General features: G+C 43.5%; 1 protein-coding gene across 3 annotated transcripts in view; it reads left to right on the top strand.

Moving 5' to 3' along the window:
- The window catches only part of LOC122934711 (WD repeat containing planar cell polarity effector), a 404,198-nt gene that overhangs the window by 197,242 nt on the left and 179,564 nt on the right, over positions 1-27,392 (top strand). For all 3 annotated transcript variants that reach the window (XM_044290369.1, XM_044290370.1, XM_044290368.1), the window contains exon 11: positions 2,961-3,149. In XM_044290369.1, the coding sequence (XP_044146304.1) occupies positions 2,961-3,149 (189 nt within the window). The remainder of the gene's footprint in view (positions 1-2,960; positions 3,150-27,392) is intronic.

Genomic DNA, 27,392 nt, shown 5'->3' on the forward strand with positions numbered 1-27,392 from the left:
CCTATAAGACGCACTGACATCCCCTCCCATGCACACACTTTCTGTCATCAGTGGTAGAAAGGAAGATTCCAAGAAGATTCTTAAAGGGGTTATTCAAAATATAAAACCTGCCCCCAAAATGCCTGGTCCCCTCGTATAGATCATACGTACCCCGACACCCGCGTTGCACCTGATCCCCGCACGTCCGCCGCTGCATCTTGCGTCATATGCAAAACATATGGGGGTGGGGGCAACCAATAGCAGGCCGCGGCGGGGACAAGCTTCCTTAGTATCACTGGAGATCCAGCGGCGACCGTGCGGGGAGCAGGAGTGATGTGGGTGCCAGGGAGCAAGTAAGTATAATGTATACGAGGGGCACAGGCATTGGGGGGCATGTTTTATAGTTTGGCTAACTCCTTTAATGAGAAGAGACTTTATTTCATGTCTAACTGCGTTGCCCTCAGGCAGTCACTGGAGGTATACACTGGGAGATCCTCCACATAATGTGAGGTGAACATAGCCTATAGTGTTTGAACCACCCATCGTTCAGTCTGGTTTCATGGCCCTCCTTATTTGTAGCCCTTCCCCTTGTTTATGTTGCCATAGCTTGTGGATGTCACCCTGGCAGTACACAGTTTATCAGTCCATTCATTGGTTTCATAAGACAAAAACACGGGTAAAACTACTGGATTTACATTGTCTTAATAGTCCTTTAAATTGCTTTACCTTTTCAACAGACCACATTCTGTGATCTTAGGCCTCGAGTTTATTTTTCTCTCTCCCCAGTGACGCCGCTCACAGCAGCCTTTGTGGAAAAAAAGGCCCTTGACTTGCTATCTCCGACACATTTGTGTTCTCACACAGGCCAGAGCGCTCGCAGTGCAGGGATTTAGAGGCCTTCCAGCTAATTGCCATCTTGTAAATTTAATTGGACGGCCTCCCTAGACACTGTTCTTAAATCAATTAGGCTACGAGTTGGCTGTCACCTCCTTCTACCAAGAAGTGCACCATCCAAGTGAGGTCAAGCATCTAAAGGGGGAAAGATGTTTCACCTCAACCACTGAGATTTCTCACACGTTGAAATTCATTGTTTGCATTTAGATGAAGTATTTTTCACAGTGTAAAATTGCTCTTTTCCCTTTCGATTCATTATTTCAGCCGGAGTTTACTTATAGGGGATCGTTACTGTTTTTCTTTTTGTGTTGCGGTTACTGTCTCCTCTGTGTCACTCTAATAAGGTTAAGCAGTGCTCCGGCCGGACTCTCCTTGTTAATGAGATCAATTGACTTCTGGGGATGCAACAACTGATAAATAATAAATCCTTTCCTTATTATCTTACAAGCCTTGTGGTTCTGCCAACGAGAGCAAGTACCATGAACGACTAAACTACAAGTAACACCCTTGCTTTGGATATTAGACAAATGTGATGAAATTTGTAAAACAATTTTTTGGGCAGAGGTTTTGTATAAATTGCCTCCTAACAATTTACGCCCAGATTGGTATGATGCATTATGTAACATGCAGAGTTATGGAAGTGTCTTAGTGACTCTGTAAAATGTGTTTCTATTTCATTCTCGGATGTAAACTTTCTTTATTAAGCCCTTCTGCCATCAAGTTTTCACCCTTTTTTGTGATGTATACGCCAGGAAAATGCTCCCGATTCTGCTTCCAATGGAAGACTTCAATGTATCCCAGGCATACAGTGGGACACATTGTCCATTGGCTTCCATTGTACACCGCAAAGAAAGGAAAAAAAAAGAGAACAATGACAAATACCGGCTTAACAAATCAAGTGACCGTAGTCCTATGTATATACTGATCAGGGCCATAACGTGATGTGAAGAATAACGTCTTAAAGCCTTTTACAAATAGTTGCCTATCTGAACGGTGGGGGTCCGACACCTCACACCCCACCAACTAGCTGTTCTGAGGTAGTTCTGGCGCCTGAAGTCGGTGTCAGAATTGCACAGCTCTGTCCATTGTGCAGTGGACAGAGCTGGTTACTGCTGCACTTCCCCAATTAAATTAAATGTGAGTAACCCTGCAGTTTCCAGCTCCGTCCATTGCACTGATGCTACAACAGCTGATTGACAGGGATGCGTAGTGTCAGCCCCCCACTGATCAGATAGTGATTAGGATAGACCGTCACATGTAAAGGATTGGGGAACCTTATTAAGGTTCTTTTCACATTTGCATGTTTTAGTTTTTTGTTTTTTTTCATGCAATATTTTTATATCTTTCAAAAATACCAGGGACCCTGACTGAACACATTATAGATCAGTTAGGTCATTTTAGGTCTAACAGGATTTATGAATTTGAAAAAGCGAATCCATCATATTACGTATTCAGTATATTGGGCAGACTAGATGGGCCAAATGGTTCTTATCTGCCGACACATTCTATGTTTCTATCATGGTGGTCACAGTTCCGTTGTGAACCGAAGTCATGAATCTAGTGTAAGTAGCACTAAGGAAGATCATGGCCACAAAGCAGCCCTGTCAACAGAACTGTGGGCAACCCATGTGCCAACATACATTTCTACGCACGCAATATTTCCTTTTACATCAGGACCCATGAGCCTTTAGCTCTGCCTCTGGCTTCATGCATGAGTTCAGCTTGGGCCTCTCTTCCCTCAGTGCTTTGTGCCCCCCACCCCACCCCATGCCAAATTCTTGACCTAACCCCTTCCCTCCAGCTAAAGGTGTAACTTGACCAGCATGCACTTTCTATATTACCGGTGTCTTATGTCTCATAAGGGTCTTTGGGCCCCCTCAGGCTCTTGGGGCGCTATCTCTGCATTCCCTATAGCTACCCCCCTGCATGAAGCCATAACGATAAGTGGTATAATGGAGGATAAATACAGCCGTAAATGAGTATTCACAGTGTTATCCCTGATACATTCACATTCTGCTACAATTGACCAAACTGTGTTGCTTTTTTGCTCATTATGTTGTGTTTTATATTTGCTGTTCTTTACAAAGGTGCTTTATCCAGAGGACAGCTGGGACCTGTGGAGCTGGTCTCTCAGTACCTCCGACATGAAGAAGTAGACGAAGCTATCGCTATACTGACATGTTTGAGTTGGAACACAGCTGGACTACAGTGCTATACATGCATGAGCGCCATTGTAAACCATCTCCTAAGGCAGAAACTCACCCCTGACAAAGAAGGTGATACCTTGGTTTCTTTAATATTTTTACTTTTGTATCTTTCCTATGTGTATAGAGAGCAAATGCTCAAACATAAAAACACAACTCCTACCCATATGATAAAGCATCCTCATCATCTAGTCAATCAATAGTGTACATACGGAAACAGTATGGGTGGAATTTATTAAGACTAGTGTTTGATATGGCGGCCTTCATAAGACGTGCACTGAAGTAAGATGCACCAGAGGTGAAGGTCTCAAAATAATTTGGCACTAGTGTTGAGCGAACTTCTGTTTTCAAGTTCAGAGTACAAGGTTCGGGTTATCTAAGAATTCTGTTATGGATTCCACAAAGACGGACCATAACTTATGGTCCGTGGTAGCGGAATCCATAATGGAATTCTTAGATAACCCGAACCTTGCACCCCGAACTTGAAAACAGAAGTTCGCTCATCATTATTTGGCACCTCTTCTGGCTCTCTGTGCACCAGAAAGACAAATTCATTCTAGCTATGAGCTGGTGTAAATGTGAGGCATAAATTATGCCAGTTTCCAGCATATATAATAATTAAAAGGATTTTCCAGGAGTAGAATATTGATGACCTATTCTCGGGATTAGGGATGAGCGAACCCAAACTTTACCGGGTTCGGTGTTCGGGTGGGTTAGGAATTCCATTATATGTTCAGTTATAACGGAATTCATAGACAGATCACAAGACAGAAGCCTTTAAGAGGTATTGCGTTTTGATCCATCATAATAGAAGTCTATGGCCAAGCATAATTGATCCATCTGGTTTCCGTTATGCATGACAGAAAACAAAGTCCTCCATAATGGAAACTAGACAGATTTGTTATTCTTGGCCATAGACTTCTGTTATTATGTTTTAGAACAGAATGCCTCTTAAAGGCTTCCACTTTGCATTGCGTCTACGAATTCCATTATATTCCGTTATAACGGAATTCCTAACCCAACCGAACCTGGTGAAGTCTGGGTTTGCTCATCCCTACTCAGGATAGGTCATGAATATTAGATCAGTAGGGATCGAACATCCGGCAACCCCCTTGATGCCAACCTTTGGCCAGATTGTTTTTGGACAAAAAGTGCTGCATGCAGGACATTTTGTCCGGCCGAAAGCTGACATTTATGCCCGAAAACGATCGGATACCATTATAGTCCATGGAAATCCAGTGGTGTGGCTGTATCCGGCTACCTCGGATATGGTGAATTCTGGTAGTCTGTTCCTCTGCTGTAACAGACAACGGGAGTTCACAAATCTTATGTGAACCTAGCATTAATCACAGTGGCCATTTCTTATTTTTAACTCTGCACAGCACCACCCCCATTGAGGCACCTGTCAGGAACTGCAATTCAGTCCTACTTACTGGAATGTGGTTGTGCAGTGTTTTAATATTGATGACCTATCCAAGGGATAGGTCATGGTGGCACTCATGCGAGCACTACTTTCTTCAAATTTCCTGCATATGTTCTTGCTTATAGAGGCGACGAACTTCAAGTCAAGTGAAAGGGACAAACAGTTGTAGCATCACTACCTCTTCAAATAGCTGATCTACAGAATGCTGGAGTCGGACCCCCAACGATCTGATATTGATGACCTCTCTTGAGGATAGGTTATCAATATTAAATCACTGTACAACCCCTTTAAAAGGGTTCTTTAGCTTGCATGACCAACTTTCAAATACCCTGAACTGTGAGATATTCAAAGGGATCTCTTTCCAAAATATCGTCTAAAAGCTAGAGCAAGAATTGCCACATAAAACATTTCTCGCTCTGGAGGATCTTGTCCCATGCCATACACGAACAGCCCATTGATTTCAATAGCAGCTGCGTAATGCTTCACATCCACTGCGGTGGTGTTGGAGGACTCTCTGTGTCTGTGATCAGTGTATATATATATATATATATATATATATATACTAGCAGAAGGACCCGGCTTCGCACGGGTATATGTAATCTATTTCATTTAATGTTTGTGTGTGTTGTTAAGATATCAACAGTATCCACTATAACAGTGACATCCACAGTGGCCGCCCCTTTATTAGTGACCTCCACAGTACCCGTCTCGTTAACAGTGATTTCTACAATAACCTGCCCCCTAACAGTGACCTCCACATAGCTCCCTTCCCTTAAAATGTGACCTCCACCACACCCCGCCCCTTAACACTGACCTCCATAGTGGACCGCCCCTTTAACAGAGACCTCCACAGCGTCCGCCCCCTTAACAGTTACCTCCAGAGTGGCTGCCCCTTTATTAGTGACCTCCACAGTACCCCATCTCCTTAACAGTGATTTCCACAACACCCCGTCCCCTAAACAGTTGCCTCTACAGCAATCTGCCCCTTAACACTGACCTCCATAGCAGACCGTCCCCTTAACTGTGACCTCCACAGCAGCCTGCCTCTAGGGTGGCCAGAGCTCCGGTTTTAGTCCGGACAGTCCGGCTTTCAGACTCCTTGTACTCCGGCCAGCGCAGGGCCTGGACGGATATAGGGATGACCTTTTGATCAGCTCACTCTCAGACAGCAGCACTGTGCTGTCTGAGCGTGAGCTGCAGGGAGAAAGTCATCCTCCCTCCCACCCCTGCAGCTGACAGAAGTTGATTTTTACCTTCATTTTTTCAATCCCTGTCGGCGGCGTAGTGGGAGGGGGTGTGGCCTAACTCGAGTTGGGGGCGTGGTTTAGCTGACCTGGGGGCGGGGTATTTAAGCCCGTCTTTTGAGGGTGGCCTGATTGACCACCTTACCTGCCCCCTTAACTGTGACCTCCACAGCACTCCGCTTCCTTAACAGGGTCATCCAGAGCGCCCTGCCCCTTTAACCCGTAGGTACGGCGCTGGAAAGTGGATCAGTCGATTAGCTTCAGGGGTCCGGCAGTCACTGATAGCCAGACCCCTGCTGTATGCGCCGGCATCGGTGAAAACACTGATGCTGGCGTATTAACCCTTGCACTGCCGCGGTAGTGGTAACCAGTGGTAACCTGTGAAACCCTAGTGAACTCTGTGCCCAAAAGAGTTAAGGCAGTGCTGGAAAATAATGGTGGCCACACAAAATATTGACATTTGGGCACAATTTGGCCATTTTTAACTTGGGGTAGTACTTACTTTTGTTGCCAGCGGTTTAGACATCAATAGCTGAGTGTTGAGTTATTTTGAGGGCACACCAAATGTACACCGTTATACAAGCCGTACACTGACTACATTACATTGTATCAAAGTGTCAGATCTTCAGTGTTATCCCTTGAAAAGATTTAATGAAATATTTGCAAAAATGTCAGGGGTGTACTCACTTTTGTGAGGTATTGTATGTGTGTATATATATATACCGTATATAGTGTCACATGTTAGAAATTTCTTTGTTCTTTTATACAATTCTACCTCCGTTTTCATTGCTCCTTCTATACCTGCTGTTCTAAGATGCTCAGAAGTTAAAATGTCTTGGGATGAGAAAAAATACAACAGTTTAATTATCTCTAATTAGTATTAATGAAAAGAACAGAGTCAGATTGGTGCAAATAGCGGCTGTTATCTTCACAGCTGTTTTTTTTTTCTTATCAAAAAGCTGTAGATAATTGCCTAATAATAACTTGTTCCTAAAATGAGTCTCATACAGAAAGATAATGAACATGTTTACAGGTCACCATCATGAATTTTTAAAATGGCCCTCGCCCTATTTATTTCAGACCGATTATGGATCATTTTTATTATTTTCTGCCTACAAAACTTCAAGTCAGGAATTAAAAATAAATATCTGGTTTGGGCCTTTTTGTGGCTTTTACCCTCCCCCCCTCCCCCTAATGAGAAGGTCTTAAAGGGGTTGTCCGGGTTCAGAGCTGAACCCGGACATACCCTTATTTTCACCCCGGCAGCCCTCCTGAGCCTGGCATCGGAGCATCTCATGCTCCGATGCGCTCCAGTGCCCTGCGCTAGATCGCGCAGGGCACGGGCTCTTTTGTTTTCAATAACACACTGCCGGGCGGTAACTTCCGCCCAGCAGTGTGTTCGGTGACGTCACCGGCTCTGAGGGGCGGGCTTTAGCTCTGCCCTAGCCGTTTTACTGGCTAGGGCAGAGCCAAATCCCGCCCATCAGTGCCGGTGACGTCACCGGGCTGCCTGTCAGCCCCATAGAGAGCCCGGTACGTCACCGGAACTCAGAAAAATGCCTTTGCCCTGCGCGATTTAGCGCAGGGCAAAGGAGAGCATCGGAGCATGAACTGCTCCGATGCTCATGTCAGGGGGGCTGGCGGGGGGAAAATGGAGGTATGTCCAAGTTCAGCTCTGAACCTGGACAACCCCTTTAAAACGGATGACTTGTGGTAATTTTGTTTAAAAAAGGATACAGTCACATTAGCGGCAACAGATCTGTTGCCGGAGTCTGCACTTCACTGCCAGATCTCCTTTGGCTGTACTGGGGTCTGGTGTTGATCTGACTGTTTTTTGCGGCATAAATAATGTGTTGCAGACAAATACTGCTGCATACTGCGGTTTTTGTCTGGCCAACAGCTGGCATTTATGCCAGAACAAGCTACCGTAAGAACCTGCCGGATTTGAACTGCAACTGTGATTGTACCCTTAAAGGGGTTGTCTGAATTACTTACCTATTCTTAGGGCTGTTTCACATGACTGAGTCCATTGCGGGAATGACGCGCCGTGTGTGAGCGTGATCCTCCGCTCTGGACTTGCAGGAGCGAATGACATTATATTGATTTATAATGCTGTGTGTCTCTGCTTGACCTTACTGATCACAATGACAGCTTTATGCCTATTCTATGACCTCAGATATTCCACCATTGACCTATCAGTCCTTTCTTTTTCTGTGAAGGAAAAAAACAAAGCCTTATATAATTACAAGTAGTTTTAGTACAAATACAAAAAATCTGTGGTATTAAATCCATTCTACTATATTCCAAACCTCCCTATGGGGACAGTACAGCACCCGTCTTGCAGCCATTGTCATGGACATCCATAGATGAATCTTATGAGTGGGCTGAGCACGATTAGGTGAAGCCATGTGCAGGCACCTGGGCATAATTGGTAGGAACGCTGGGTAGACTTAATACACCAAATGCAAAACCTGTTAGTATGGAATTTCCATTTTTCCAACATCCGACTAAAACAATCCCAAACAATGTTATACTGAAATCTGTAATAATTATTCCTACATTTGATTACCGGTAATTTTGATTGTTGGAATATTGCTCCTGGATTGACCAATTACGCTTTAAAATGTTTCTCGGTCACACGCAGTAATGTTATATTTGTAGCCCTTAGTTTAATGGCAAAAGTGTGACGATCTGTATTTTTCAGTGATATGATTTAGGAGACTTTTTGATCAATTTTGTTTGTGGAAGATGAGGCGACAATTTTTCTTTTCTAATACTGACATACACTGTATGGGATAAATATGTTTATATTTTAATAGTTCAGGCATTGTGGGATGCGTTGATGCCTATGATCTTAATTTTTTTATTTTTTTTATTTTTAACCTGGGGAAAGATGAGTTGATTAGAATTTTTATATATTTAAAAAAAAAAATTTGGGCTTATTTTTTTATTTTTTATTTAAGTAATGGGATTTAATGCATTACTGAATAGAAAATTCTGTATATTCCAATGCAGTTCTGACACCTGCAGGTCTGCATTGGAATATACCTATGGTAACTATCAGAGCCTCCAGAAGGCTCCAGTCTTTCACAACCAACGAACGGTTTCCCTGATTACTGCATGAGGGTGTCGTTTATACCCCATAAAAAATAAAATAAGTTATTTAGCCCCTTCCTGATGCAGCGATTTTCAGTTTTTTTCATTTTAAATTTTTGTTCCCTGCATTCCCAGAGCCACAGCTTTTTATTTGTTCGTTCACATAGCCATCTGAGGGTTTGTTTTTTGTGGGACAAGTTGTACTTTTTAATGCCACCATTTATTTTTGTGTAGGATTTAGTGGAAAGCAGGAAAGAAAATCCAAATGGGGTGGAATTGGGAGAAAAACAGCATTTCCGCCACAGTTTTATAACTTTTTTATCACTTTTTATAGAATTTTATTTGGAAGGTAAAGTGATGAAATCAGCCATTTTTAATTTTGGTTCCATTTCACCATTCACCATATGGGCTGATATATATATATATATATATATATATATATATATACACAAACCGGATTCCCAAAAAGTTGGGACACTAAACAAATTGTGAATATAAACTGAATGCAATGATGTGGAGATGGCAAATGTCAATATTTTATTTGTAATAGAACGTAGATGACAGATCAAACGTTTAATCCGAGTAAATGTATCATTTTAAAGGAAAAATACGTTGATTCAAATTTTCACGGTGTCAACAAATCCCAAAAAAGTTGGGACAAGTAGCAATAAGGGGCTGGAAAAAGTAAATTTGAGCATAACGAAGAGCTGGAAGACCAATTAACACTAATTAGGTCAATTGGCAACATGATTGGGTATAAAAAGAGCTTCTCAGAGTGGCAGTGTCTCTCAGAAGCCAAGATGGGTAGAGGATCACCAATTCCCACAATGTTGCGCAGAAAGATAGTGGAGCAATATCAGAAAGGTGTTACCCAGCGAAAAATTGCAAAGACTTTGCATCTATCATCATCAACTGTGCATAACATCATTCGAAGATTCAGAGAATCTGGAACAATCTCTGTGCGTAAGGGTCAAGGCCGTAAAACCATACTTAAGGGTCAAGGCCCTTAAACGACACTGCACCACAAACAGGAATGCTACTGTAAAGGAAATCACAGAATGGGCTCAGGAATACTTCCAGAAACCATTGTCAGTGAACCATAGGCGTGCGCAGCTTATTGCATTAGGGTGTGCACCCTAAAGCACAAACACAGACGCAGCACGCGCACGTGTGTATGTATATATACAGGGAGTGCAGAATTATTAGGCAAGTTGTATTTTTGAGGATTAATTTTATTATTGAACAACAACCATGTTCTCAATGAACCCAAAAAACTAATTAATATCAAAGCTGAATATTTTTGGAAGTAGTTTTTAGTTTTTTTGTAGTTTTAGCTATTTTAGGGGGATATCTGTGTGTGCAGGTGACTATTACTGTACATAATTATTAGGCAACTTAACAAAAAACAAATATATACCCATTTCAATTATTTATTTTTACCAGTGAAACCAATATAACATCTCAACATTCACAAATATACATTTCTGACATTCAAAAACAAAACAAAAACAAATCAGTGACCAATATAGCCACCTTTCTTTGCAAGGACACTCAAAAGCCTGCCATCCATGGATTCTGTCAGTGTTTTGATCTGTTCACCATCAACATTGCGTGCAGCAGCAACCACAGCCTCCCAGACACTGTTCAGAGAGGTGTACTGTTTTCCCTCCTTGTAAATCTCACATTTGATGATGGACCACAGGTTCTCAATGGGGTTCAGATCAGGTGAACAAGGAGGCCATGTCATTAGATTTTCTTCTTTTATACCCTTTCTTGCCAGCCACGCTGTGGAGTACTTGGACGCGTGTGATGGAGCATTGTCCTGCATGAAATTCATGTTTTTCTTACCTTGCAGACTTCTTCCTGTACCACTGCTTGAAGAAGGTGTCTTCCAGAAACTGGCAGCAGGACTGGGAGTTGAGCTTGACTCCATCCTCAACCCAAAAAGGCCCCACAAGCTCATCTTTGATGATACCAGCCCAAACCAGTACTCCACCTCCACCTTGCTGGCGTCTGAGTCGGACTGGAGCTCTCTGCCCTTTACCAATCCAGCCATCTGGCCCATCAAGACTCACTCTCATTTCATCAGTCCATAAAACCTTAGAAAAATCAGTCTTGAGATATTTCTTGGCCCAGTCTTGACGTTTCAGCTTGTGTGTCTTGTTCAGTGGTGGTCGTCTTTCAGCCTTTCTTACCTTGGCCATGTCTCTGAGTATTGCACACCTTGTGCTTTTGGGCACTCCAGTGATGTTGCAGCTTTGAAATATGGCCAAACTGGTGGCAAGTGGCATCTTGGCAGCTGCACGCTTGACTTTTCTCAGTTTATGGGCAGTTATTTTGCGCCTTGGTTTTTCCACACGCTTCTTGCGACCCTGTTGACTATTTTAAATGAAACGCTTGATCGTTCGATGATCACACTTCAGAAGCTTTGCAATTTTAAGAGTGCTGCATCCCTCTGCAAGATATCTCACTATTTTTGACTTTTCTGAGCCTGTCAAGTCCTTCTTTTGACCCATTTTGCCAAAGGAAAGGAAGTTGCCTAATAATTATGCACACCTGATATAGGGTGTTGATGTCATTAGACCACACCCCTTCTCATTACAGAGATGCACATCACCTAATATGCTTAATTGGTAGTAGGCTTTCGAGCCTATACAGCTTGGAGTAAGACAACATGCATAAAGAGGATGATGTGGTCAAAATACTCATTTGCCTAATAATTCTGCACGTAGTGTATATATATATATATATATTATATACACACACATATATCTACACAAATACACTCTGTATACATACATACAGACTTTCACTATTAATATAATGAAGGGAGAAGAAATCATTTTTAAACTTACTGTATTTTTCGCCCTATAAGACGCTCCTGCCCATAAGACGCACCTAGGTTTTAGAGAGGGACAATGATAATAAATAAAAAAAATCATTACACCTCAGGTCAGACCACCAATCAGACTCCCAATGTCAATAAGACCCCAATAAGACCTCAGATCAGACCCCAATTTAAATTATCTCTAATCAGACCTCAGATAAGAGCCCCAGTGCCTCATATCAGCCCCTAGTGCCCCCATATAAAATTAAAAAAAAACACCTTTCCTGCTCCAGACGCTGCACTCTGCTGTGTGGGCGTGCACAGAGTGAGGTCACAGCGTGGCCTCACACTTTGCGCAGCCTTCACAGTGGAGCACATGAGGACCAGGAAGAGGTGAGTATAGCGCTTTCAGCGCTTCCTGGCCCTCTGGTACTAAGCAGTGCAGCACAGGGTTGACAGAACCAGTGTTCCCTCTAAACCTTGGCAGCTGCTGAGCGGGATCGGCTCAGAGCTGGGTACAGCGCTATCAAAGGTGGGTGCTAGGAAAACCTAGGATAATTGTCACATCAAAGAGCATACAAACCACTGCGCCATCCCATATAATACAGTATAACACCTGCACCATCCCGTACAATATACATATCTTACATAGAAAAACTAATAACCAAGAGGCTAAACAAAACTCTGTTTCTGACCCTTATGTTAAAACATAACTTTCATAGTGCAGCACGTTTACTTATTCCGAAATTTTGGTTGACAACTGAGGTCCCTTCCATATCTCAATGGAAAGAGAAAGTAGACCAAATCTACAGATTCGAAGAGATTTCAGCCTGGGAAGACCGAAGGTTCTCACCCTTTAAAGCTAGCTGGAGTGCCTGGACCATATACAGGAACTTCTCTTAAAAAATCAGTGAGGACAGTCCTCTTCCTGACAACCCTTATATACAAGACATAGAGCATCCCTTTTTCCCGCTGTAAAGTAACATAAACTTTTTGTGAGGATACTTATCAATAGGGAAGTAGTTATCGTAGGGTTTAATGCCTCCTTTCTATTTACCCAATGCTTGCAATACTACTTGTAATGTCATCTAACCTGTCATCATTATAAATTGTTATAACTTGTTATCAAGATAGCACGTACTTCATTTGTATGTTCTTATTGTATCAATAAAAAATTAAAAAAAAAAAAAAAACAAAAAAAAAAAAAAACATAACTTTCATTAAATTGCTCTAACACCTAAACAACTAAAGGAAAAATAAAGAATTTAAAAAAAAACTGCTTTTTCTCTAGATGACCTTATGTTAATAGTAGTGTTAATAGAGTCTCAAAGGTCTGTAAAAATAGTGTAGCTGTTTATATAGACCCTTGAGACTCTATTGCCACTACTTTAAGGTCATCTAGAGAAACAGCAGGTTTTTTAAATTATTTTTTTCCTTTAGGCAATCAAATGATAGTTATGTTTTAACATAAGGGTCAGAAGCACTATTAGTTTTTCCATTCATAAAGCTCCACATTGAGCTCCCACCCAGCAGTAGATAGAAGCCTGCAGGACACTTCACCTTGTCACATCACCTGGGCACATGGTGATGGCTCCATTCCTATGCTGTCCCTGGCACTTCAGCAGCAGGGGTGGCGCGCTTCCTGTTTTCATAACTGAAAAGGAAGCTACTGCTGCTGCTGTGTTCAGCTCCCGAGAGAAGGGGGTGTGAGAGAATCAGCCAATGGCAGGGCAGCCAGCTGATACTGGCCAATCAGCAGCCTCCTCCCTAATAACAAAGCTTTGTAATGTACAGAGCTCTGTTATTGGAGAATTCAGGCATCAGCTGTATTGCTCTGCTGCCTGCAGTGCCGTTCACAGCGCTCAGTGCGCTAATGAACAGTGAAATCGGCGGCTCAGCGCACATTGTAAACCTCAAGTCGGCTTGATTAGGATGTGCCCAGGCACACCCGGCACACCCCGTGCGCACGCCTATGCAGTGAACACAATCCAGCGTGCCATCCGCCGTTGCCAGCTGAAACTCTACAGTGCAAAGAAGAAGCCATTTCTAAGCAAGATCCACAAGCTCAGGTGTTTTCACTGGGCCAGGGATCATTTAAAATGGAGTGTGGCAAAATGGAAGACTGTTCTGTGGTCAGACCAGTCACGATTCAAAGTTCTTTTTGGAAATCTGGGACGCCATGTCATCCAGACCAAAGAGGACAAGGACAACCCAAGTTGTTATCAATGCTCAGTTCAGAAGCCTGCATCTCTGATGGTATGGGGTTGCATGAGTGCGTGTGGCATGGGCAGCTTGCATGTCTGGAAAGGCACCATCAATGCAGAAAAATATATTCAGGTTCTAGAACAACATATGCTCCCATCCAGACGTCATCTCTTTCAGGGAAGACCCTGCATTTTTCAACAAGATAATGCCAGACCACATTCTGCATCAATCACAACATCATGGCTGCGTAGGAGAAGGATCCGGGTACTGAAATGGCCAGTCTGCAGTCCAGATCTTTCACCTATAGAGAACATTTGGCGCATCATAAAGAGGAAGGTGCAACAAAGAAGTCCCAAGACGATTGAACAGTAGGAGGCCTGTATTAGACAAGAATGGGAGAGCATTCCTATTTCTAAACTTAAGAAACTGGTCTCCTCGGTCCCCAGACGTCTGTTGAGTGTTGTAAGAAGAAGGGGAGATGCCACACAGTGGTGAAAATGGCCTTGTCCCAACTTTTTGGGGATTTGTTGACACCATTAAATTCTGATTCAACATATTTTTCCCTTAAAATGGTACATTTTCTCAGTTTAAACTTTTGTTCCGTGATTTATGTTCTATTCTGAATAAAATATTAGAAGTTGGCACCTCCACATCATTGCATTCAGTTTTTATTCACGATTTGTATAGTGTCCCAACTTTTTTGGAATCCGGTTTGTATATATACATATACATACACCCCCAAATTATTTTTAGAGCATGGGCATTTTCGCACGCTGTGATTTTTTTTAAATTGTTTATTTATTTGATGTTGTGGAAATGCTGTTGGTTTTTATATATACATATTTTTTTCAAAACTTGTTAGGTATCAAAGTGGAATCATCAGCAATTTGTATAGAATAATGGAATTTTCTCCATTATACTGTACAGAAATAGGTATATCGCAGTTCAGTGCTGCCATCTGCTAGCCTGAACTGTAATATACAAGTACAGGTAATAGCCGGGAAGCTTAGTACAGGCTTAGACTCATTACATGCATTAAACGCTTTCCCTGATCTCTGCCGAAAGAAAGCGTTCCTGTGTTTCTGGGTTTTAGCTCTCTCAGACGCTGTGGTAACATTTAACCAGGGCATCTGAGGAGTTAAATGTCTGCAGTTGGCATTACCGCCAATTATGGACATTAGACACAGGAGTCTGTTGTATGAAACAGCAGGCACCCGCTCGCTATGGCGCTCCAGAGCAAGTGCCATCTTTCCATCCTGTACGGTGGATGTCGTGAAAGGGTCAATATGTTCCCCAATATGGTACTTAAGAAAACTAAAATTTCAACTCGTCACATAAAATTCAAGGTCTCATTAAGTTGAATTAAAGAAAAAAGAAAAAAAAAGTTATAACTACTAGAACACAGTGGGGGGGAAAATATTATACTATAAAATATTATACTAAAATTTATGTCACTAAAATGCGCTTCAGTCGCCTGAGTTGTTTGCCAACTATATTTACTTCAGACATAAATTCAAAGTGTACAATAAAAAGTGACATTTTCTCAAGGGATTTCTCCAACTTTAAAGGGGTTCTGCACTTTGTTTTAACTGATGATCTATCCTCTGGGGCCCGAAAGCGTGAGAAGAAGTCTGGGATCCAAATGTCTAAAAATGCCCTCCTAAAAGGAATTTGGGCTGCTTTGCGCATCTAGGCTGCAAAAAAGCGTCACACATGTGGTATCGCTGTACTCAGGAGAAGTTGGGGAATGTGTTTTGGGGTGTCATTTTACATATACCCATGCTGGGTGAGATAAATATCTTGGTCAAATGCCAACTTTGTATAAAAAAAATTGAAAAGTTGTCTTTTGCCAAGATATTTCTCTCACCCAGCATGGGTATATGTAAAATGACACCCCAAAATACATTCCCCAACTTCTCCCGAGTACGGCGATACCACATGTGTGACACTTTTTTGCTGCCTAGGTGGGCAAAGGGGCACACATTGCAAAGAGCACCTTTCAGATTTCACAGGTTATTTTTTACAGATTTTTATTTCAAACTACTTCTCACGCATTTGGGCCCCTAGAATGCCAGGGCAGTATAACTACCCCACAAGTGACCCCATTTTGGAAAGAAGACACCCCAAGGTATTTCGTGATGGGCATATTGAGTTCACGGAAGTTTTTGTTTGTCACAAGTTAGCGGAATATGAGACTTTGTAAGATAAAAAAAAAAAGATTAAAAAAATCAACATTTTCCGCTAACTTGTGACAAAAAATAAAAAGTTCTATGAACTCACTATGCCCATCAGCGAATACCTTGGGGTGTCTTCTTTCCGAAATGGGGTCATTTGTGGGGTGTTTGTACTGTCTGGGCATTGTAGAACCTCAGGAAACATGACAGGTGCTCAGAAAGTCCGAGCTGCTTCAAAAAGCGGAAATTCACATTTTTGTACCATAGTTTGTAAACGCTATAACTTTTACCCAAACCATTTTTTTTTTTACCCAAACATTTTTTTTTTTTATCAAAGACATATAGAACAATAAAGTTTGCGAAAAATGTATATATGGATGTTGTTTTTTTTGCAAAATTTTACAACTGAAAGTAATAAATGTCATTTTTTTGCAAAAAAATCATTTCGATTAATAACAAAAAAAGTAAAAATGTCAGCAGCAATGAAATACCACCAAATGAAAGCTCTATTAGTGAGAAGAAAAGGAGGTAAAATTCATTTGGGTGGTAAGTTGCATGACTGAGCAATTAACAGTGAAAGTAGTGTAGTGCAGAAGTGTAAAAAGTGGCCTGGTCATTAAGGGGGTTTCAGCTAGCGGGGTTGAAGTGGTTAATGTGACTGTTAAGAGGTTAATGTAAATTTTTTTAATTTGATACATAATAAATGACCATTGTTATGTAATAAAGCTAGGACAGGTCCTGTACCCCACATGGGTCCAGAGCTCTTTCATTGCTCCAATTGCTGTGCTAGATTCGTTTTAAGCTGGCATCTCAGGAGGCGTGTCTTTTTCAGGGGGCATGTCCTTTCTGCTGCATCTCTCTCCCTGTACCTGTCACAGCTTTTAACAAAAGATATGTCTGGTGGCAGTTGAAGAACTGAACATGTACGTCCATCTCAGCAAGGTGGACAGAGATATGAGGAAAAGAGCTAACAGCAGGTGGCGCTATACAGATACATTTTATTGAATAACTCAGTGGCTATACTATGTTTTTTAATTACATGCAATTACTAAAGTATCTAGTTTCAGACCCTGGTTTAAAAAATGTAGAATATTTTTTGTGACAACTCCATTAATATATATATATATATATATATATATATATATATATATATATATATATATACACATTTGTATCATTTCAAGTACGTTTGTTACTTCATTTTAAATTGTATATATTTCTAAAGAGCTGAGAAGTACGATATTACTTTGAAATATATAGATTTTTAAAAGGCGAACAAAATTGCTTTTCCTAATACAAAAGCAGAAGCCACAGGCATTGTTCAATGATGTATTTATTTCCTAGATAAAAGCCATCACATTGCATGCTATGAGATATTTATGCCTTCCTTAACAGCTCGGGAAGGAGGGCTCAACAGTTACAGGGCTGATTATTATACTTCTAAGACTACTTCTGCTTATATTATGCAATGTGTAATCTTTCTGACTGTTTTACCTAAAATGGGCAAATAACTAATTACACAGATATTCATATTTATAACAGACATGGAAAACACAATCCTATTGTGAAAAAAGACAAGATGCAATTCATTAAATGACCATAGCAATGTAAAATTCTTTGCTCGAAGTCACCAGATTCCAACCTGTTCATTCTTTCTAACTTAGTGGCGGGGGTGGGAAAAAACCCTGTAAAAGTGGCCCCATGTTGTATGTAGATCCAAACTTAGAGAAGGAGGGACAACATAATTATGCAGGTGTCAGCAATACCATATTGCAGCGTAACATACTGCCCCAACTGAACCAAATACTACAGTGCAGTACAAAATACTGCCACCTGCTGCACAGTATTCAACTGTATCGCTGTCTTGAAGATAGATACAGTTGAATTTAGGAGGACACTTGCGGCTGCTGGCCAGGTGACTAGAAGAGAATCGGATCATTATATACCTGGCTGGCAGCCCTGAGGAGGGTTTGGGTGCCCCTCCTAGTCATCGGCCTACAGGGAAATTTCCCTGTAGATTCTGTGGCCAATCCACCCCTGTTAAGTGGAGAATCCCTGGGTCGGGGGGCTTTGGGGGGTAAAGGCCCATTTACATGAGTCAAAGATATGGACACTTATAGGGGATAAACATGCAGACATTGGCGACTGAGGCCCTTAACCCCCTAAGCCCTATGTGAAATAAGGACTTGGCAATTTTTTGCAAATCTGACCAGTGTCACTTTAAGTGCTGATAACTTTAAAACGCTTTGACTTACCCAGGCTGTTCTGAGATTGTTTTTTCATAACATACAGTACTTCATGACACTGCTAAAATTAGATAAAAAAAGAAAAAAAATTTGCATAAAAAAATACCAAATTTACAAAAAATTTGGAAAAACTAGCAAATTTCAAAGTTTGTTTCCCTACTTCTGTAATACATAATAATACTGCCAAAAATTGTGATGACTTTACATTCCCCATATGTCGACTTCATGTTTGTATCATTTTGGGAATGCCATTTTAATTTTTTGGGGATGTTATATAGCTTAGAAGTTTAGAAGCAAATTTTAAAAATTTTCAGAAATTTTCCAAATCCCACTTTTATGGACGAGTCCAGATCTGAAGTCACTTTGTGAGGCTTATGTAATAGAAACCACCCAAAAATGACCCCATTTTAGAAACTACACCCCTCAAGGTATTCAAATTTTCCAATATAATCCATTTTTTCCAGGAACAAAGCAAGAGTTAACTGACAAACAAAACTCAATATGGGTTTCCCTGATTCTGTAGTTTGCAGAAACACCCCATATGTGGTCCTAAACTACTGTTTGGCCAAACGGGAAGACACAAAAGGAGGGGAACGCCATATGGGTTTTGGAAGGCAGATTTTGTAGGACTAGTTTTGTTTATACCATGTCCCATTTCAAGCCCGCCGTTGCACCCCTAAAATAGAAATTCCAAAAAAGTGACTCCATCTAAGAAAGTACACCCCTCAAGGTATTTAAAACTGGGTTTACCAACGTTGTTAATCCTTTAGGTGTTCCACAAGAGTTAATGGCAGATGGAGAAACAATTTTGGAATTTCTATTTTTGGGAAAATTTTCCATTTTTACTTTATTACTAGAAAAAATGGGTTAACAGCCAAACAAAACTCAATATGGGTTGCCCCGATTCTGTAGTTTGCAGAAACACCCCATATGTGGTCGTAAACTACTATTTGGCTAAACGGCAGGACATAGAAGAAGGGGAACGCCATATGGTTTTTGGAAGGCAGATTTTGCTGTACTGGTTTATTAACACCATGTACCCTTTCAAGCCCCCTGCTGCACCCCTAGAGTAGAAACTCCATAAAAGTGACCCCCATCTAGGAAACTACGGGATAAGGTGGTTGTTGTTTTGGGACTATTTTAGGGTAAATATGATTTTGGTTGCTCTGTATTACACTTTTTTGAGGCAAGCTAACAAAAAATTTAAATTCTAAAATTGTTTTTTACATTTGCTATTTAGTTTTGTGGAACACCTAAAGGGTTAACAAAGTTTGTAAAGTAACTTTTGAATACCTTGAGGGGTGTAGTTTCTTAGATCGGGTCACCTTTTTTGAGTTTCTATTCTAGGCTACTTCAGGGGGGGCTTCTAATAGGACATGGTGTAAATAAACCAGTCCATCAAAATCTGTCTTCCAGAAACCATATGGAGTTCGCTTCGTTCTATCCCCTGCCGTGTGGCTATATAGCCATTTACGACCTCATATGGGGTGTTTCTGCAAACTACAGAATCAGGGCAATAAATATTTAGTTTTGTTTGGCTCTTAACCCTTGCTTTATTACCGTAAAAAAAAAAGGTTTTAAATGGAAATTTTGCCCAAAAATTGGTGTTTTGGCACTGTTCTTATTTTATATTTTTAACGCTGTTCATCCGAGGGGTTTGGTCAAATGTTATTTTTATAGGGCAGATTCTTATGGACGCGGCGATACCTAATATGTCTATATTTTAAAATGTATTTAGATTTTACACTATATTATCATTTTAGGAACAAAAAAAAAATATTTTAGTATCTCCATAGCCTGGAAGCTACAGTTTTTTATATTTTTTGGGCGACTATCTAATGTAGCAGCTTATTTTTTGTGGGATGAGATGGCGGTTTTATTGGGGGTGCATATGACATTTTGATCGCTCGCTATTACACTTTTTGTGATGTTGGGTGACAAAAAATTGCTTTTTTTTTACACTTTTTAAAAATTTTTTTTCTTTTTTACGCTGTTCATCCGGGGGGGTTGGGTTAAATGTTATTTTTATAGAGAAGATTTTTACGGACCCGGCGATGCCCAATATGTATGGCTCTCAGACTTTGGAGACACTAAGCAGGCATCCTCAAACTGCGGCCCTCCAGATGTTGTAAAACTATAATTCCCACCATGCCCTGCTGATAGCTGTAGGAAGTCTGGGCATGCTGGGAGTTAGTTTTACAACATCTAGAGTGCCGCAGTTTGAGGATGCCTGCACTAAAACAAATATTTTTTGGGGAAAAAAAATATTGTTTCCATGTCTCCAAAGTCTGAGAGCCATAGTTTTTTATGTTTTCTATGGGACTGTTGGGGATTATAAAAATGTTGTACTCCATGGAAGTGTGATACTCCCTAAAGCAATCGATGACGCAGAGGCCAGGATGATCGGCGAAAGTGTCACATTGAGTGGTGGTGTCCTTCCGTATCCCCCTCCTGTGACACACTCTGCATCTTTTTTGGGTTTGTCCCTTCTTTCCAGTATGGGGGACCACACCTGGAAAATGTTGGCCAGGGACGATCCGGGCGCCTCCAATTCCCAAGGTACTTCGGCCTGCTCTTTCCCGGTCTGGAAAAATCAGGTCCTAAAGCACTGCTTCAAAGAACTGGAGGAATGTACCTGTGCTGCCAGCGCTTCCAGATAGTAGAAAAGAGTTGTACAAGGCAACCTGTACCAAGTAGACCGCAACTTTTTTGTACCATGCCCGGGTTCTGCTCATGGCATTATAAGGCTTGAGGACTTGATCAGAGAGATCAACTCCTCCCATATACCGATTGTAGTCGACGATACAATCAGGCTTGAGGACCGTTGCCGTGGTACCTCGCACAGGGACATGGGTGATGCTGTTACAGTGGATTGTGGACAGTATAAGGACATCCCTATTGTCCTTATACCTGACCAGCAACAGGTTTCCACTGGTAAGGGCACGGGTCTCACCCCTGGGGATAGGTACCTGGAGGCGGTGGGCAGAGAGGCCGCGCAGATTTTTCCGCACGGTCCCACAAGCGGACGTGGATCTGGCGGCAAGGGACCTGAACAAGGGAATGCTAGTATAAAAGTTATCCACGTACAAGTGGTAACCCTTATCTAGCAGTGGGTGCATAAAGTCCCACACGAGTTTCCCCGCTAACACCCAGAGTGGGGGGACATTCTGGGGAATCAATACGGGAATCTCGCCCCTCGTACACACGAATTTAGTAAGTGTACCCTGAGGTACTCACAAATTTTGTACATTTTCATACCTCGCCCGCTTAGTGGGAATGTATTGGCGGAAACGGAGACCCCCTTGAACGCAACGAGAGACTCATCAACAGCGACCTCCCTTCCAGGTACGTAGGCCTGCGCAAATTTGGCCCCAAAGTGATTGATGACCGGCCGTATCTTATACAGACGGTCATAGGCAGGATCACCTCGGGAAGAGGGGGGGGGACACGCTGCATTATCTGCATAATGCAGGCATTTCCGATGGCCTCAAACCGGGGGCGTGTCATGGCCATACTGTAGAGTGGGGTCTGGTAGAGGACGTCCCCACTCCAGTATTGCCTGACACTGGGTTTTTGCACTAGACCCATGTGCAGCACGAGGCCCCAAAATCTCTGCTGCTCTGACCGGCGTCCAGCCACTGGGTCAAGTCACAAAGGAGTCCGGGTGCTGAGCAATGAACTGTTGGGCGTACAGGTTCGTCTGCTCAACCATCAGATTCACAAATGGGTCACTGAAAAAAAAACTAAAAAAGTCCATCTCAGTGAAGCCCACTGTGGTAATCTGGATTCCTGGATTGCCAACAAAATCCGGAATCTCGGGCTCAAAATCCACTGTGGGACATCAGCTAAGTTCACCGGTAGGGGGCTCCGGTGGGCTTATTTGGTGGGCCGGGAAACCAGTACGAGCCCCAGGGCGACTCTTACTGGTGTGGGCCACAGGGTACCTAGCATGTGGGGCCCCTGGCTCCGCCTGGCGGCGTCTCCACCGCCTTGGGGGTTCATCGTCATCAGATGATGATGAGGAGGATGCAGATGACAAGAGGAACGTGGGGTCATCCTCACTGGGGCTCTCAGAGTCGGAGGCAAGCTGGGCGTATGCTGGAGGGGGGGGGGGGGGTTGCAAGTAGCAGCACTCCTGGGTGGGTCTAGGGTTTCACAGCTAAGTGCTGTGGACCCCTACCACCCTAACTAACTCTCCCTTCTATCCCTGCCTAATCGTGCCTCTCCCTCACTGACCCTAACCTACCTGGAGGGTGATGGGTGCCGACGGGGGGTTCGCAGGAGCTGGTGCTGGACGGTGCAGGTGCAGCAGCAGGAAGAAGAGGGGAGAGAGGAGCTCCGGGAATTTGAATCTCCCGCCTCTCTCCCCGCACCAATCAGCACCAAGAACAGCACCGCCAGCCCCAAGGACAGCAACGCCGCCCCCCCCAATGCTCGGACTGTGATTGATGGTGTGTAATCACACCTCCGATCACCGTCCTTTTTCGGTTCATCGGGTCACCAGAGACCCGAATAGACCGGAAACGCAGCAAACCGCAGGTCTGAATTGACCTGCGGTTTGCTGCGATCGCCGTGCATTGTGACAGGATCGCTGATGCGTTGTGACAGGATGCCTGCTGAATGATTTCAGCGGACATCCTGTTCCTATTAACCCCCGCCACGCCGCAATGTAGTTTTAAACTTATGGCGTACCGGGACGCCATGGGTCCTTAAGGACTCGGCAAACATGCCGTACCGGTACGTTCTAAGTCCTTAAGGGGTTAAAGGGCATCTGTCAGCAGATTTGTACCTATGACACTGGCTGACCTGTTACATGTGCGCTTGACAGCTGAAGGCATCTGTGTTAGGGCTCATGCACACGAACGTTTTTTGTGTTCCGTATACGGGCCGTATTTTGATTCCGTATACGGAACCATTCATTTCAATGGGTCCACAAAAGATGCGGACAGCACTCTGTGTGTTGACTGCATCCGTTGCTCTGTTCCGCGGCCCTGCAAAAATGATGGGGCATGTCCTATTCTTGTCCGCAAAACGGACAAGAATAGGCATTTCTATAATGGGTCTCCTGTTCCATTCCGCAAATTGCTGAAGGCACACGGGCGGCATCCATTTTTTGCGGACCGCAAAAAACGGCACGGTCGTGTGCATGAGCCCTTAGTCTCATGTTCGTATGTGCCTACAAAGCTTGTTTGCATATAGTAAAACATAATTTTTCTCAGCAATGCAGGCACATATGAGCATGGGACCAACACAGATGTCTTCAGCTGCCAAGCGCACATGTAACAGGTCAGCCAGTGTCATAGGTACAGATCTGCTGACAGATGTCCTTTAACCACCTCCGGACCGCCTAACGCAGATGTGTGGTCCGGAGGTGGCAGCCCTGCGCACGACGACGCATATACGCGTCATCTCGCGAGGGCCGGGATTTCCTGTGAACGCGCGCTCACAGGAACGGAAGGTAAGCGAGTGGATCTCCAGCCTGCCAGCGGCGATCGCTCGCTGGCAGGCTGGAGATCCGAATTTTTTAACCCCTAACAGGTATATTAGACGCTGTTTTCATAACAGCGTCTAATATACCTCCTACCTGGTCCTCTGGTGGTCCCTTTTGTTAGGATCGACCACCAGAGGACTCAGGTAGGTCAGTACAGTCGCACCAAACACCACACGACACTACACTACACTACACCCCCCCCCCCCCCCGTCACTTATTAACCCCTTATAAACCCCTGATCACCCATGATCACCCCATATAAACTCCCTGATCACCCCCCTGTCATTGATCACCGCCCTGTCATTGATCACCCCCCTGTCAGGCTCCGTTCAGACGTCCGTATGATTTTTACGGATCCACGGATACATGGATCGGATCCGCAAAAAGCATACGGACGTCTGAATGGAGCCTTACAGGGGGGTGATCAATGACAGGCGGGTGATCACCCATATACACTCCCTGATCCCCCCCTGTCATTGATCACCCCCCTGTCATTGATCACTCCCCTGTAAGGCTCCATTCACACGTCCGCATGATTTTTACGGATCCATGGATACATGGATCGGATCCGCAAAACACATGCGGACGTCTGAATGGAGCCTTACAGGGGGTGATCAATGACAGGGGGGTGATCACCCATATACACTCCCTGATCACCCCCCTGTCATTGATAACCCCCCTGTAAGGCTCCATTCAGACGTCCGCATGCGTTTTGTGGATCCGATCCATGTATCCATGGATCCGTAAAAAATCATGCGGATGTCTGAATGGAGCCTTACAGGGGGGGTGATCAGTGACAGGGGGGTGATTACCCTGATCACCCCCTGTCATTGATAACCCCCCTGTAAGGCTCCATTCAGACGCCCGCATGTGTTTTGTGGATCCGATCCATGTATCCATGGATCCGTAAAAAATCATGCGGATGTCTGAATGGAGCCTTACAGGGGGGGTGATCAGTGACAGGGGGGTGATCACCCTGATTACCCTGATCACCCCCTGTCATTGATAACCCCCCTGTAAGGCTCCATTCAGACGTCCACATGCGTTTTGTGGATCCGATCCATGTATCCATGGATCCGTAAAAAATCATGCGGATGTCTGAATGGAGCCTTACAGGGGGGGTGATCAGTGACAGGGGGGTGATCACCCTGATTACCCTGATCACCCCCTGTCATTGATAACCCCCATGTAAGGCTCCATTCAGACGTCCGCATGCGTTTTGTGGATCCGATCCATGTATCCGTAAAAAATCATGCGGATGTCTGAATGGAGCCTTACAGGGGGGGTGATCAGTGACAGGGGGGTGATTACCCTGATCACCCCCTGTCATTGATAACCCCCCTGTATGGCTCCATTCAGACGTCCGCATGCGTTTTGTGGATCCGATCCATGGATCCGTAAAAAATCATGCGGATGTCTGAATGGAGCCTTACAGGGGGGGTGATCAGTGACAGGGGGGTGATCACCCTGATCACCCCGTCATTGATAACCCCCCTGTAAGGCTCCATTCAGACGTCCGCATGCGTTTTGTGGATCCGATCCATGTATCCATGGATCCGTAAAAAATCATGCGGATGTCTGAATGGAGCCTTACAGGGGGGGTGATCAGTGACAGGGGGATGATCACCCTGATTACCCTGATCACCCCCTGTCATTGATAACCCCCCTGTAAGGCTCCATTCAGACGTCCGCATGTGTTTTGTGGATCCGATCCATGGATCCGTAAAAAATCATGCGGATGTCTGAATGGAGCCTTACAGGGGGGGTGATCAGTGACAGGGGGGTGATCACCCTGATCACCCCCTGTCATTGATAACCCCCCTGTAAGGCTCCATTCAGACGTCCGCATGTGTTTTGTGGATCCGATCCATGTATCCATGGATCCGTAAAAAATCATGCGGATGTCTGAATGGAGCCTTACAGGGGGGGTGATCAATGACAGGGGGGTGATCAGGGAGTCTATATGGGTGATCACCCCCCTGTCATTGATCACCCCCCCCCCCCCCCCCTGGTAAGGCTCCATTCAGACATTTTTTTGGGCACAAGTTAGCGGAAATTTTTTTTTTTTTTTTTTCTTACAAAGTCTCATATTCTACTAACTTGTGTCAAAAAATAAAATCTCACATGGACGCACCATACCCCTCACGGAATCCAAATGCGTAAACATTTTTAGACATTTATATTCCAGACTTCTTCTCACGCTTTAGGGCCCCTAAAAAGCCAGGGCAGTATAAATACCCCACATGTGACCCCATTTCGGAAAGAAGACACCCCAAGGTATTCCGTGAGGGGCATATTGAGTCCATGAAAGATTGAAATTTTTGTCCTAAGTTAGCGGAAAGTGAAACTTTGTGAGAAAAAATTTCTAGGAACTCGCCAGGCCCCTCATTGAATACCTTGGGGTGTCTTCTTTCCAAAGTGGGGTCACATGTGGGGTATTTATACTGCCCTGGCTTTTTAGGGGCCCGAAAGTGTGAGAAGAAGTCTGGGATCCAAATGTCTAAAAATGCCCTCCTAAAAGGAATTTGGGCACCTTTGCGCATCTAGGCTGCAAAAAAGTGTCACACATGTGGTATCGCCGTACTCAAGAGAAGTTGGGGAATGTGTTTTGGGGTGTCATTTTACATATACCCATGCTGGGTGAGAAAAATATCTTGGTCAAATGCCAACTTTGTATAAAAAATGGGAAAAGTTGTCTTTTGCCAAGGTATTTCTCTCACCCAGCATGGGTATATGTAAAATGACCCCCCAAAACACATTGCCCAACTTCTCCTGAGTACGGCGATACCACATGTGTGACACTTTTTTGCAGCCAAGGTTTTCGGATTTCGCAGGCCATTTTTTACACATTTTGATTGCAAGGTACTTCTTACACATTTGGGCCCCTAAATTGCCAGGGCAGTATAACTACGCCACAAGTGACCCCATTTTGGAAAGAAGACACCCCAAGGTATTCCGTGAGGGGCATGGCGAGTTCCTAGAATCTTTTATTTTTTGTCGCAAGTTAGTGGAATATGAGACTTTGTAAGGAAAAAAGAGAAGAAAAAAAAATCATCATTTTCCGCTAACTTGTGACAAAAAATAAAAAATTCTAGGAACTCGCCATGCCCCTCACGGAATGCCTTGGGGTGTCTTCTTTCCAAAATGGGGTCACTTGTGGGGTAGTTATACTGCCCTGGCAATTTAGGGGCCCAAATGTGTGAGAAGTACCTTGCAATCAAAATGTGTAAAAAATGGCCTGCAAAATCTGAAAGGTGCACTTTGGAATATGTGCCCCTTTGCCCACCTTGGCAGCAAAAAAGTGTGACACATCTGGTATCGCCGTACTCAGGAGAAGTTGGGGAATGTGTTTTGGGGTGTCATTTTACATATACCCATGCTGGATGAGAGAAATATCTTGGCAAAAGACAACTTTTCCCATTTTTTTATACAAAGTTGGCATTTGACCAAGATATTTTTCTCACCCAGCATGGGTATATGTAAAATGACACCCCAAAACACATTCCCCAACTTCTCCTGAGTACGGCGATACCAGATGTGTGACACTTTTTTGCTGCCAAGGTGGGCAAAGGGGCACATATTCCAAAGTGCACCTTTCGGATTTCACCG

This window comes from Bufo gargarizans, chromosome 4, assembly GCF_014858855.1.
Source record: "Bufo gargarizans isolate SCDJY-AF-19 chromosome 4, ASM1485885v1, whole genome shotgun sequence".
Classification (NCBI taxonomy): domain Eukaryota; kingdom Metazoa; phylum Chordata; class Amphibia; order Anura; family Bufonidae; genus Bufo; species Bufo gargarizans.